This window comes from Temnothorax nylanderi, unplaced genomic scaffold (genome assembly GCF_030848795.1).
Source record: "Temnothorax nylanderi isolate EJ_2023f unplaced genomic scaffold, tnyl_v1.0 TNYL_tig0797_pilon, whole genome shotgun sequence".
NCBI classification, from domain to species: domain Eukaryota; kingdom Metazoa; phylum Arthropoda; class Insecta; order Hymenoptera; family Formicidae; genus Temnothorax; species Temnothorax nylanderi.
This window is the reverse complement of record NW_027249859.1, coordinates 29573-39544: the sequence shown is the minus strand read 5'-3', so window position 1 is coordinate 39544 and position 9972 is coordinate 29573. Positions and strand designations below refer to the sequence as shown.

Here is a 9972-nt window from a genome sequence, read left to right as displayed (position 1 = left end):
AAGCAGAGGTTTGGCAAAACGCAGCCATTAAGCAAGTGGGTTGATGTAAGATTCCTTAAATGCTCTTTCAAATTGCCAGGGTGCTTGAGCATTGCCAGTAGGTGACACAAAGTATTCTTTTAGATAATTGCGTAAGCCCAAAGAAAGAGCTCCAGCTCTATTAGGTCCTACTCTTGATAATTCTTTAAAGTATTCTCCAACCCCTATATTACGCCAGCGATCTTCAAAACTTCTTCCTTCATCATTCTCCACATAAAGATGTTCAGGCTGAGAATATCGGCCATTATTATTAGTACTCATGGCAAAATTATGTAAACAAACAAGTGCTTTACAAATTTGTTCTGCATTCTGTACTGAGCAACTCAGGTTTCTATGTAGGATCCTCCAACGAGAGGCAAGAATGCCAAAAGTGTTCTCTATACACAACCGTGCTCGACTTAACCGGTAGTTGAATACTCGCTCCTCATCTGTCATCCTCTTCACTCTCCTTGGGAAAAGACGCATTAAATATGGCTTTAAAGGGAACGCCTCATCAGCCACTATAACATGAGGAAATGGAATATCTCTTCCTGGCAAAGGCGTAGGTTCTGGTAAATCTGCTGCATTGCTTTCTAAGTCAGCAGCCAAGTTTGTCTCTCTCCATACGCCACCATCACTTATTGAACCTACAAAGGAATCATTCTTGTTATTAACCAGGATATTATACCTTATGTATATAAATTTATGGATACAAGATATATTTACCATATTGACCAATATCAACCCATGTAAATTTGTAATTGGCGTCACACAGTGCCATAAGAACTATGCTAAAATAGCCTTTGTAATTATAAAATTGAGACCCTGAGCATGGCGGTGCTTGTATTTCCATATGGCGACCGTCAAGTGCTCCTACACAATTTGGAAACTGCCACTTAAGGAAAAACTCCTCGCTTATCTTTTTCCATTTCTCAGCATTCAATACAGGCAAAACAATAGGTTGAAGAACCAGCCATATAACATGACACACTTCTGGTACAATTTTGTATACTGTTGATCTTCCTACACGATACTCCAAATGCTTCGTTACCACACTATCGCCTTGGGCAAGATACCTACAAAAGGAAAAAACTTAAAAAATGTGAATTAAGACCAGATAGCACTATCATCAATTGTAGTTACTTACGTCAAGGTTATGGCTAATCTTGTATCTGGTGACAAATGTTTTCGCATGCTGCGTTTTCTAAGATATAGTGTTACTAGCTCTAATAAAGTTCTGTATTGTTCCGGGCAAAGCCGTGTGTACGTGAAAAATTCTTCATGATCATTTGATCTTATTTCACGAAATAGGTTATTCAGGAAAGCCTGTTGTCGTTTCCTTCTATTGACAGGAAACGACCCACCAACGCCTGGTTTGGTGGGCCTGGTTCCTTTGATAATTTGCAAGTTGAAGCATTATATTTTGATGCCACATTAACATAAAAAGAGTTACATAACTTAATTCTTCTAAATCCATTTTTGAGTAATCCATTCATGAGCGTCGACAAGACTCAAGGAGATTATTCCATCCAAAGTGTATTTAAGGTACGCGACGCCAAAACTATAAAAGCCTTGCATCCACTCTCGCAACCTAGCGTCTCCAATCCCTGCGGCAATAATAACGGCGGCTGTCAGCACATGTGCATCGTCACGGCCTCCAGCGATCAAAACAATCGATTAGGCTATCGCTGCGCTTGCCACATTGGATGGCAATTGGCACACGACATGAGAAACTGCAACTTGGTGCAGGAATTCCTCATGTATTCGCAGCAGAGGTTCATTAAAGGCCGCGTGCTCAATCCCGTAATGGAAGGTTTAGCGATGCTATCCTGCCGGTGGTGTCCAGACGGGCACGATTCGTTGGATTGGACTACGACGCGCATGACCAATACATCTATTAACAGCGATGTTCTTCAGGACGTCATATACAGGGTACACCAGAACGTGACCGGACGCGAAATCGTCCTAGCTAGTCAAAATGAAGGTGTGGAAGGACTTGCGGTCGATTGGGCCGCGAAGAACTTGTACTACATTGATTCACGTAAAGGCACGCTAAATGTTCTCAGCACTCGGAATGTCACGTATCGGCGAACACTACTGAAAAATCTGAAGCGTCCTCGCGCGATCGTAATCCATCCGAACCAAGGTTACATCTTCTTCTCGGAATGGGACCGTCCGGCCAACATCAGCAGAGCTCACGCTGACGGGTCCAGCTTGGTCGTCTTCAGAAATCTCTCTGGGCTGGCCAAATGGACTGGCGATCGACTTCAATAAAGACCGGGGACCCAAGGGAATTTGCGCGCGATTCCAGTGAGGGTGTCGGCGAGGCAATCTTCAATCAACCGGCATCCCAGCACGGCTGTCGCTGGCGATCGTCCGCGCCGTCGGCGAGGCTTCGGGATCAGAACCGGATGGGAACTTCGAGATTACGTACCTCTCGAAGCGAAGGCTCAAGGCGTCGTCTCCGTTTCGCCTTTGCAGGTTAGGTTTTCGCCGGCTTGTAGCTCGAGGGAACGGTGCCGGCACGTGCCGGGCTTCCCGACGATCCGCGTCTCGTTCCCGGAAGACGCGATCCCGACGACAGACGGCTATCGATCGTCCTGGCGTGCGAATCCGCGCGACACACGTGCACACACATACACACCCGCTACGCGAGTATTCACACAACAACCGTTTGTTCTTCAAGAAAGAGCAACAGACATCTTCCATATTCTATTTTTTGATTGGTCTGCCTTACGTCTTACGTCTTACATCTTACTGCCATTGTAGACAGCACAGTTTTAAGAATAAAAACTTTACGACTACAACTAAATACTACAACCTTACAACCTTACTGCTACGGCCATTGTAGACGAGCCTTTATGATTGCAAAATGTAACGCACTAAGAGTAATGCGACTGTGTTATACTTATAAATATATGATGCTTTATTACGCAAAATTGTAGAATATTATCTTAGTGTATTTCATGATGACTTCTTTTAGAAACTGTCTCCAAGAGAATACACGATAAGCTCTGTGATTAGGTGTGAATATTCAATGAGATATTTGATCGTTTCGTACAGTATTCCTCTATCTCGCTAACACAAAATGTCTTTTTACGACAATCGCTACTATCACTTCAACAAAATACTCCTATACATTATCGGTCAATGGCCGTTTCAATCGCGACTTCAAAGCAACATAATGTTAGTCATTATGGTGTTGTTGGTTTCCACTTTGACAGCCTTAGAGGTAGTTAAAGATATGACAGTAAACGTTAGAGTCTGAAATTGATGTGCTGTTCCTGATTTTCTGTAGTTTTGGGGCTTGCTAGCTGGGATTACGGATTTGAGCATCATCTTGGATAATGTTCCGCCGTTACTAATGAATAGTTTCTTCGCAATAAAGTTAATAAATTGTTTGTGTAATAAATATAAAGTTCGTACGTTATATTCTGCACGAAGTGAAACAAATCGTTTTATAAATGTAAACTGTACGATTTCTTTGAACTGCAGATGAAAGAGTTGCTGGAGCACATCGAAAAGACTTGGAAAATAATGCACGTGAGGCCTGAGAATAAAATATTAAGATTTTACGCAGAAGAAAGCAGAACATTCACAATACGATACATGGGTAAGTTGTCATTTTATAACAATTAAGAATTTTTGAATTTCATACCGCAAACTTAGCAATATATGAAAAAAATTATTATTACCTCTTGACATCGCTTTGAATCTATTTTCATAAAATTATTTTTTTATAAATTTATAAAATAAACTTTTATCTCTTTCTTTCGCTTTTCAAGATATTAACAAAGTGTTTCAAATAAATAGAAATATTTGATATTTTTTGTCTTGAGATCTGCGCTTACATTCTCGTTATGTGGGCTTTTATATAGAAAAATCTTGCATTAATCGGTTAAATTATCATCACTTTTAAAGAAATGTAAAGAAAAATAAGAATAACTAATTCCAGCTGGTATGTACACGGCATGGTTCCTTTATTGCGGAATACCAATGGTCATTAGCCAAATCAATTTACTCTTACCGGCGAACAAAACTTATTCGGTCAGGTTTCTGTATCGTATGGAACATGTTCTCGACATGGACAAATATAACAACTTGTTGATGCTTCACAGCTTTTTCACCGTATTTTACATAATCTCCGTTTTGGTAGCTACCGATTGTTTGTTCATCCTTTGCACTCAGCATGCCTGCGCATTGTTCAAATGTGTAAAGTAAATAGTTCGCGCGAATAAAGCTGCAGTATCAAAAGAATCTCTTTTGGACTGATATTTTTAACAAAAATTATGCTTTTATAAAACAGATACAACGTAGAGCGTGTACAAGGTTCGGATCTTATGTTACTTAACCCGAATATTACGGATGACGAAGCATATCATGCCCTAATCAATTGCATCAAATTGTATAAGCGTGCCTTAAAGTTAGTGCTGCTTTCAGATACGTTTTGTATAGTTTAAAAGTAATTATGAATATTTATAAAGTATTCAAAAAACACACTAAAGTATTAAAAAACAGTTTTTCAACATGATACTTATAGTAAATTAATAATTTTATATTCTATATACACTCAGCTAAATAATTAAGAAATCAAGAAGAATTGTCTAAAAAATAAGCAAATTTTAAACAGCTATACCTTTGTTTAAAAAAATGGGAATACAAATCTAAAAAAAGTGTTTTAAAACTTGAAATATCTTTACTTTCGAAAGGTAGCAACTGTTTTTACTTTTCTTCAATTATGATAATTTTAAAGTACGAGCTCGACAAAATGGGAAATTTTCTTGTTACTTTGTAGGCGTGTGCACAAAGAAGGATTGAAAAATTTTTTTTACTTTTTTATGTTGAAGCCTAAAGTTTTCCCTATAAAACTTTTTTTTTAGATTTTGATTTCGATTTTTTTTTATCAAATTATCAAAAATGGAAGAAAAAATGGGAATTTTTAAAATAGATTTTTAAAGCTGAATCTCTTTTTTGTAGTATGGTATATAATGATCGATTTTCTTTTAAACTTGCGGACATGTTATAAATAGGTGAAAATAACGTTACAATTCGCGATTTATCTTTTTTTCATTTAAATCTCAAAAACTTCGAAAAGAATTATGCAAGAGAATCCGTACGTTCAAATGGATCGATGCATACACGGAGAAAATATTATATTAAATTTTACTATGCTGCCGCACCAACTACGCGTAGCATTAAATGCTATGGACATAGTAATTTTACTATAAGACTATAGCATTTAAACTTGTGCGTTTTGATGGTCCGCAGTTGGTGCGGCAGCATAGTAAAATTTAATATGAAATTTTCTCCGTGTACAATATGTTATGGGAATATTTAATTTGCTTTGATAAAAAAATCCGTTGCACAAAAATCTTTTCTCTACTAGCATCCGCATAATTTTTCGACTTCCGCAGCATTAATTGCAAAATTTAAAAATGCAAAATTCTAGGCCGTTTTTAAAATTACCGCCGAAATCAACTTATCCCAAAGCGCACTACGATGAGGTTGTATGTATGGTCGGATTTGAGTGTTTATTTAAACGTACGGATCACTATAAAAAAATTACGGCAAGTCTGTGATTTTTTTTTCAAGTTTGTGTTACTAATAAAAGGCACAAAAACAGTCGATAAAATTTTTTTAGTTACCTTGCATAATTTTGTTTGAGGTTTAAATGGAAAAGAGAAATGGCGAATTTTTACGTTATTTTTACATTTACACGCTATTTGTAACATGTCCACAAGTTTTTAAAGAAATTAGCCATTTCGAGCTTCAAAACACTTGTTTTTAGATTTGGATTTCCATGTTTTAAAATAAAGTTACAGCGCGCTGTTTAAAATTTGTTTATTTTTTAAGCAATTCTTCTTGATTCCTTAATTATTTGGCGAAGTGTATTTTATATCCGTAAAAAGGCTTTATATTAAACTTTCTAATAATTTAACTAAACTAATATATCTGTGTATTTCATTATTTTACGTAAAGATTTTCGGATCTGATCTCATCCACATACGCAACGTGTTTTCTGTTTACACTAGGAGACGTAGTTATTTGTTTAAGCGTCGACGCGGCTAAGGTAAACATTTGATATAAGTTTGGAATCTGGGGATCGATCACGTAATTTCACGTGTAACTTTTCACTTTTCGCTCTATCCATTCCGTGTGAACTTTTTTTTATTATTGACGAGATCATGTTTCGTCGAGTTACATGATCGCGAGTTCACGTGAAAATTTTCACTTTTCGCGTTTCTAGGGGAAAAGTTACGTGATCGTTGCCCTGTTGATAATTGCGTTCGTATTTGAGAAATACCTAAAAAAGTTTATTATTTAAGTTGATAACGAGGGATAGTAAGATAGATGAAAACGTCAGAATTGGTGCTGCTTATTTAGGGCAATTGATGCACATATACTACTTGAGTGCAATGTCCCAACGATTGCTTGATCACAGCAGCGGGCTTCAAGAAGTAATGTAAGCATTTGTTTGCTAATGATATTTAAACTAACTTTGCGCTAATTTTTAAATAAAACCATTAAATTGGGAAAAAATGTGTAAATGTGAAAAACGTTTCGCGATAATGTATATTTTTAGATGTTTTCGTATTTTATCTTACGTTTAGTAATTCTAATAAGTTTATCTAAAAAGGTATTCTTTTTCATCCAATAAATTAAATATAAATTAAATATTCTTTTACATAATAATTGTAAGTATCGCTTTGACTCTTATGAAAGTTTTATCGAAAATTTTAATTTATCGAGAGAGAGAGAGAGAGAGAGAGAGAGAGAGAGAGAGAGAGAGAGAGAGAGAGAGAGAGAGAGAGAGGGGGAGAGAGAGAGGGGGAGGTGTCAGGGACATGTAATATATATGTATATGTAGAGATTCGAGTTTACTTTTTATGATTGGTTTCAAATTTTATAAAGTTAATTACTTTATACTCATAAAGTCAATTAAGGCTCCTGGGCTCTTTTCCAATTAACATCTCGTGAGATGTGACGTCAGAAGCGAGAAACGTTGAGATTTGACACGTTGAGAATTCTTGCTTGACATTTCCAATTAAAAAGGTATTTGCATAAAATAACACTTCAGATCACTTCAGCACACTTCGAAAATACTCCGAGTTCAGGTTAGGTCTACCCCTTTCCCTTGACAATTAATAAACAGCCGTAAAATGAATGTAATACGAAACCTAGTCATGCGCCTGCGCATAAGCCTGCATCGTTTCACATTCGTTTTACGGATGTTTAATAACTGTCAAGGGAAAGGGATGCAACTCGGAGTATTTTTGAAAAGTGCTGAAGTGATCTGTAGTGTTATTTTAAGCAAATATCTTTTTATTTGGAAATACCATGCAAGAATTTTCAATGTGTCATTTCTCGCTTCTGACGTCACATTCCATAACACGGCTACGACGAGTACCCAGGAGCCTTAAGTACCTATCTCATAAATCTGATTTGTCTTTCTTAGTAATGTAAAATTATATCAATATGTTTAATATTTTTTATTATTTGTAATTTTTGCGTAAAATTATCATGTGTAATGTCATACAGACATAAAGTATCTTATTTAACGTATATTTAATTGTCTACAATTTATCTGTCTTATATATATTTAATATTTAAAACAAATCAGAAGTTAGCGTTTCATTTGAAAGACAAACGGGACTGTATAACAATTTAATGTGTCGAATTTATTATCAGTTACAGCTGCGACTGGTACAGGATTTCACTGAGATCCAGGCACCTCCTGAAATTCACATTAATGCGGACTACCAAACCGTGCCAAATAGAACCTGGTAAACTGTTTATAATGTCGATGGAGAACTTTAGCTCGGTATGTGTAAACGTAATATTATTTTTCTGATAATTTAGAATAAAACGTCTTGCGTTTTATATTTTCAGATCTTGAAAGTGTCCGTATCATATTTTACGGTGCTTATATCATTACAATAAGAAGATCGTAATTTCAGATTTATAATGTAGACACTGGGGATTCATGAATATTATTATTACTCGAGCCTAATTGTTTAATGTGTTACGTACAGAAAATTTTACCTTAAAATTTTAGACGACGCAAGTTAGTTTATAGTTTTAACCGAATACTCAGCTCTCAAGAGAAATATTTATGTTATCTATCTCTTCGTTATCGAACAGATAATAAGCTGCACTGAAAAAAAGTAAAAATTAAAAAAATTTAATTAGTTTTAAAGAAATAATATTTTTAAATATTTGCCAAGAGATTATGTATTTAAATATTGCAGTAAACGTTATTTAAATTAAAAGAAGATAATGTAAAAACAAAGCATAGCTTTTTTGTATAATAGAACATTTGAAATTGAAATAAAAAGATACTTATTTAAATAAAAAATGTCGATATTTATTTTAGAAGTTGTAAATTTTTAATAAAAAATTTTTTTTTGTATAAAAATATAATATTTCTAATAAAAGAAATAATTACTTAAAAATAAAAAAAAAGTTTTTATTTTAAAGAAATATATAGAGAAACTGTGCCTAATATCGCCCTTTTGTTCCTAATTCCGCACCCTACGATATTGAGACTGTTACGTGTTGCATTCTGTCAGTGAGCAGCGAGAGCTGTAGAACAACGCTACTTTGAACGTTCTTTTGTTTTATTTCAATTAGAACTGTGATATAAAACGTAGCGTGGCAATTCATAATTTCAACGAGGTTTCGGAATTTCGCAAGAGGTGTCTTCCGTTATTAATACAGCAAAAAAGATACGTACCAAAAACAAATTTCTGTCATGAAAACATGTGATATTATGTCTATTCTTAAATTAGAGATATTTGTTGCTAACCATTATTGTGATGCTTTAATCGACTATGTTTCTTCCTTGTGATGTTCCTAATAATTCCACCCTCTAGGAATGTTTATTATACCGCCCATTTTTGCCTCGAGAATATCTTTGATGCTCCCTTAGCTTCCTGTCCAGTGAGTAACAAAATATTTTTTCGAGAGTAAATCGGCCAAGCGGGATGTTGACCACATCATCCCACCCTATATAGTCCGTGAAACCCCATGGGCTTTCTTAATCGTTAAAAGAGAATCTTTACCAATCTTATGTGCCCTATTTTGAGTTGTTTCTATTTCCAGCATATATTGTATGTCATAATTGTATTTTTAATAAAAATATGTAAGCGTGTGCGATATTGGGAACACTTTTTTTTCGATGTCATCAAATGCTTCTTTTTTTGTTTTCCTTTAGAAAAGATAGTTATAGTAAATTTTGTAAACACATTCATGCCATGGAGATCATATTACGATATTCATAGAATAAAATAATGCGGTTTAGTTATATTCTTATAGGAGTTTTCAGTCAAGATTTTGGTTTTTAAAAATGGGGTGTGATATTTAGGCACAGTTCCCTTAGAGATCTGCATTACATATAGCCTGTAACGTAATGGCGTATCTGCACTTTCTTGTAAGATAACATTGTGCATCTATCTGTGCAATTAATACAGAAGTTTTTACTATAATTAAACATCACTTATACATTGTATTGTTTAAAAGAATAAAATTGCGAAAACTACAGAAGAAAACAATCAGGTCCTAGACGGAAATATTATCTTTAAATTGTCGTGTCATAAATCTTGGCACTACATTCTCCACATACCCTATAAGCGTGATATTATTTAATATTAAGTATTGTCGGCGAATTTTATGGTTTCCGGGCGTAACTCCGGTTCGCCAATTGGCGTAAGATGCCGGGTCGACCCCGACAGGGATCCGACGTGCGGTTAGAATGAGACACTTGATTTGGGAGGAATGCACAAATATCGTTTAATCGTCAGGTTAATACAAGTGATGGTTGACGCGCTCTCATTTGAGCACGACACTCGGCGCGCACGTGATTCGATGAGCGCTGGTCACGTGATACGAAAGTGTTCGTAGAGCGCGGAGGCGATGGCAATTAAGACGCGCAATGTAGCTTGCACGTGATGAACG

The 9972-nt window shown here is 35.6% G+C and overlaps 2 protein-coding genes across 2 annotated transcripts; one reads left to right on the top strand and one right to left on the bottom strand.

The window, feature by feature from the left end:
- Positions 1-25: 25 nt before the first annotated feature.
- Positions 26-4585, bottom strand: LOC139785417 (uncharacterized). Its single transcript, XM_071724580.1, has 3 exons — positions 1166-4585; positions 745-1094; positions 26-665 (listed from the first exon to the last, which is right to left on the bottom strand). The coding sequence occupies exons 1-3, from the start codon at positions 1210-1212 to the stop codon at positions 28-30; spliced, it is 1035 nt and encodes a 344-aa protein (XP_071580681.1). The 5' UTR covers positions 1213-4585; the 3' UTR covers positions 26-27.
- Positions 3118-8408, top strand: LOC139785419 (odorant receptor 43a-like). Its single transcript, XM_071724581.1, has 7 exons — positions 3118-3250; positions 3317-3436; positions 3514-3631; positions 6051-6088; positions 6345-6481; positions 7708-7840; positions 7909-8408. Exons 1-7 carry the CDS (start codon positions 3203-3205, stop codon positions 7957-7959), a joined length of 645 nt encoding a protein of 214 aa, XP_071580682.1. The 5' UTR covers positions 3118-3202; the 3' UTR covers positions 7960-8408.
- The last annotated feature ends 1564 nt before the right edge of the window (positions 8409-9972 follow it).

What these genes read in the sequence shown, in the direction of transcription:
- LOC139785417 (XM_071724580.1), bottom strand. Translation starts at nt 1,212, where the DNA reads ATGCGAAAACATTTGTCACCAGATACAAGATTAGCCATAACCTTGAC. An exon ending in AGATTAGCCATAACCTTGAC is followed by an intron (nt 1,095 to 1,165) that starts GTAAGTAACTAC and finishes TTCCTTTTGTAG; the next exon opens with GTATCTTGCCCAAGGCGATA. An exon ending in GGTTGATATTGGTCAATATG is followed by an intron (nt 666 to 744) that starts GTAAATATATCT and finishes ATTCCTTTGTAG; the next exon opens with GTTCAATAAGTGATGGTGGC.
- LOC139785419 (XM_071724581.1), top strand. Translation starts at nt 3,203, where the DNA reads ATGTTAGTCATTATGGTGTTGTTGGTTTCCACTTTGACAGCCTTAGAG. An exon ending in CCACTTTGACAGCCTTAGAG is followed by an intron (nt 3,251 to 3,316) that starts GTAGTTAAAGAT and finishes GATTTTCTGTAG; the next exon opens with TTTTGGGGCTTGCTAGCTGG. An exon ending in TAAGCGTCGACGCGGCTAAG is followed by an intron (nt 6,089 to 6,344) that starts GTAAACATTTGA and finishes TTATTATTTAAG; the next exon opens with TTGATAACGAGGGATAGTAA.